The sequence below is a fragment of the Gavialis gangeticus genome, unplaced genomic scaffold (assembly GCF_001723915.1).
Source record: "Gavialis gangeticus isolate Ggan-Ray unplaced genomic scaffold, GavGan_comp1, whole genome shotgun sequence".
NCBI lineage: Eukaryota > Metazoa > Chordata > Crocodylia > Gavialidae > Gavialis > Gavialis gangeticus.
The window spans coordinates 62043695-62046508 of NW_017729022.1; the positions used below are offsets into that span (position 1 = coordinate 62043695).

Genomic DNA, 2814 nt, shown 5'->3' on the forward strand with positions numbered 1-2814 from the left:
CCGCAATACTGTCTTTACAATCGTCAGACAATGTACATTCCAAAATGCCGTCACGGCCATAAATAGTCATATTAAAAACATCCCATTCAGGCTGCTCCATGCAATTCTAGGCCAGAGAGAGACAGAGGAAGAAGAGGCAGGTGATATCATGTGCAAGGGAAAAGATAATTAAACAATGCAAGGCAAATCAGCAGGAAAAATGGAGAAATACAGAACATCAAAAGTCAGTTTGCTAGAACTGCCACTGGATTCACTGCTCCAATTCTGCCAATTCTAAAGCAAGAGCAAAGGGGTTCACTGCAGCATGGCAGACAGTACAGGGAGAAGAGAGCATAGGATTCCAATATGCAATTTCAATACCTGCAGGTTTTTAAGCAACAGTCTCTGAGCTGCAGTTCCACCCCCTTTTCCCCAGTCAGAAAGTAACAGCTGGGACAGAGAATGGTGGAACTAAACCAGTAGCACCAAGAAATCCAGTGGGAGCACCAAACTCAACAGTAGGAAATGATGATGACCTTAAAAAGAGAGATGGAGGGATAGGGAGAAAGAGGGAGAGTGGTGAAGGGGACATATTTAGTAGGATTCAAAGTCCATCTTAGATAAACACTGCCATTCTCCTCTGTAAGGTCCCATTATGTCTGCAGTAAGATTTCTGGTTCTGAAAGGGAGCTATAGAGGGTGTAGCCCAATTCATCCACTTCTTCAGGGGTGAGCTCTGAAAACAAGTTCACCTTGGAATTCAGAGCACTGGGTAAGACACCTGCTTCCAAATAGCCAATCAGACCCTTCAGTGCCTGCAGGAAGCGGTCAGCTAGCACATTTTGGGACCAATCAGGCTCCTCTTGGGCCAGATGCAGGATGACATTGGTGAGCTGGCTGGCAGTAAGGTGACCCAGAGCTGGGTTTGACTTGCACACAGCTTTGAGGATCTTGAGGCACATGCAACGGCAGCCAGAATCGCATTGGTCCAAGGCCCGCAGGCGTGCAGTCTCTGCTGGCCGCAGGCTCAGTCGCCATAGATTGTCATACTGGGCCAATCGGTGGGGTTTGGCCACCAAGACAGTGTCAACCAATGTCACAGATGGTAGGAAATCAATAAGAAGTTGCTGTTCCGGCTCATATTGGACCTCCAGGGTGAGAGCCTCTGGAGGTGCTGCTGGACGGATCACATAATCCAGAAGTGCCCCAATAGCTGGCCAGTTGATGGAGCCTGCTACTACTTTCTCAAAGGTGTCTGCCACAGCCTTGGGGGAGAGGTAGCCCCCTATCACACATCGGTCCCAGTAGCTGCTCCCCCGGGGGAAATACTCTGGGTTTTCCCGACGGACAAGGCAGAAACCAGGTATGTTCATGATGGTGTCCTCACCTGGAATGCATGACCACAGGTTCTGCTCCAACACCAGGGGCACAATGAGCTGGATGTGATCAGCAGTCACTACCTGTCAGGAGGGAGAGAAAAGGCAGAAGTTGGCTCTCTCCCAGCAGGCTCCAAGTATCCATCCACTTCCAATCCCTTCTATCCAGAGGGATTGGAAACAGTGATTCAGGAAGCAACTTCCACTTCCTGTGAGACCTACTGCATTCCTTTAATCAGGCAAGATGCTTACAGCTCATTCCCCCTCATCAATGAAAGAACTGCAGAGCATAACATTTGCTTCTAAGATCTTAAAATTCCTAACAAACTTAAACCAAATCACAAATTACATCCAGAGATCATATCATCAACTACTGAACTGGGTATACCTCAGCGACACTTCACAGTAGTTCAGGATTTGAAGCAAAGAAAAACAGAACTGCAGGCAGAGCTCAACTTGCCATATCTCAAGTATCCAACATGAGAATCAGGCACTGACCCCAACAGCTGTTACAGAGAGGCAGCCGGGGATCTTTAATGTCTTACATAATCACTTCCTCAAATCTAAGTTTCAGTTGATGCACAGCAAGCTATCCCAGAGTACTGATTCAGTGCTAATACACAAGATAGGACTAACATTTTAAATCGCTCACCTTAGCCCGTGGCCATCTCTACATCAAGGACATAAATTGCAGGGATTGGTCTCCAATCCAGATCTGTTGTATGATCAAAAAACAATTGGGAAGAGCTACTGGAATATACAAGGGTCCCAAGGGAAGTAACTCATTTGAAGGGATATGTGGAAGGTAAGTATTGTGAGTAAAGGAAAAAAAATGAGGTGTAGTGGAGGCAGAGCAAGAGCAAGCAACTATGGAAGGAGCAGGGACTGGGATAACATCTGTTTTGCAAAGATACGGCACAAATATATTCTCAGCTTGCTAGAAGTACCTGTGACACTTGAAGGCTCTTGAACCAGGAATGTTGTGCTGACACAGCACAGTCCTCTGCTCAATCAATCTACCAAATAATACCAACACATGCCCTCATGAATTACCTGCAGATCATCGTACAGGCTGCCACTGAGGTACATGTCACGCAGAGGCATGTCAGGCAGCTTGGCACGGAGGAAGCTACGCAGCTCAGCACAGATATCCACAGCAGCCTGTTTGGCCCGGGCCTGTTCTTCTACTGGGATTGCCACCCTCCTCCGGTAGTAGGCAAAGAGTTTTTCTTGCAGTGACAGACGAAGGCGTGACTTCTTCAGCTCTACCTGGCTCCTCTTAACAGATGGCTTGTGCTTTGGGGGTCGAAATGAGTCTGCCAGACAGGAGGGAGAGACAATAGTCCCCAGTATTTCACTCCAAAGTGAAAATAAATAACTTGGCTGCTGTGAAGTGCAATCACCTTCAGGGAGGCAAGGTTCTTTGGGTAAATGTGATCTCTTTTATTAGGCCAACTAC

At 47.3% G+C, this 2814-nt stretch overlaps 1 protein-coding gene across 2 annotated transcripts in view; it reads right to left on the reverse strand.

The window, feature by feature from the left end:
* MIEF1 (mitochondrial elongation factor 1) overlaps positions 1–2814 on the reverse strand; it is a 10679-nt gene continuing 7865 nt past the window's right edge. The window contains exons 4-5 of one of the 2 annotated variants that reach the window (XM_019515163.1): positions 2409–2671; positions 1–1439 (exon numbers count right to left, since the gene is read on the reverse strand). In XM_019515163.1, the coding sequence (XP_019370708.1) occupies positions 633–1439; positions 2409–2671 (1070 nt within the window). In that variant the 3' untranslated portion in view covers positions 1–632. The remainder of the gene's footprint in view (positions 1440–2408; positions 2672–2814) is intronic. The other variant, XM_019515162.1, reaches the window with a different exon arrangement.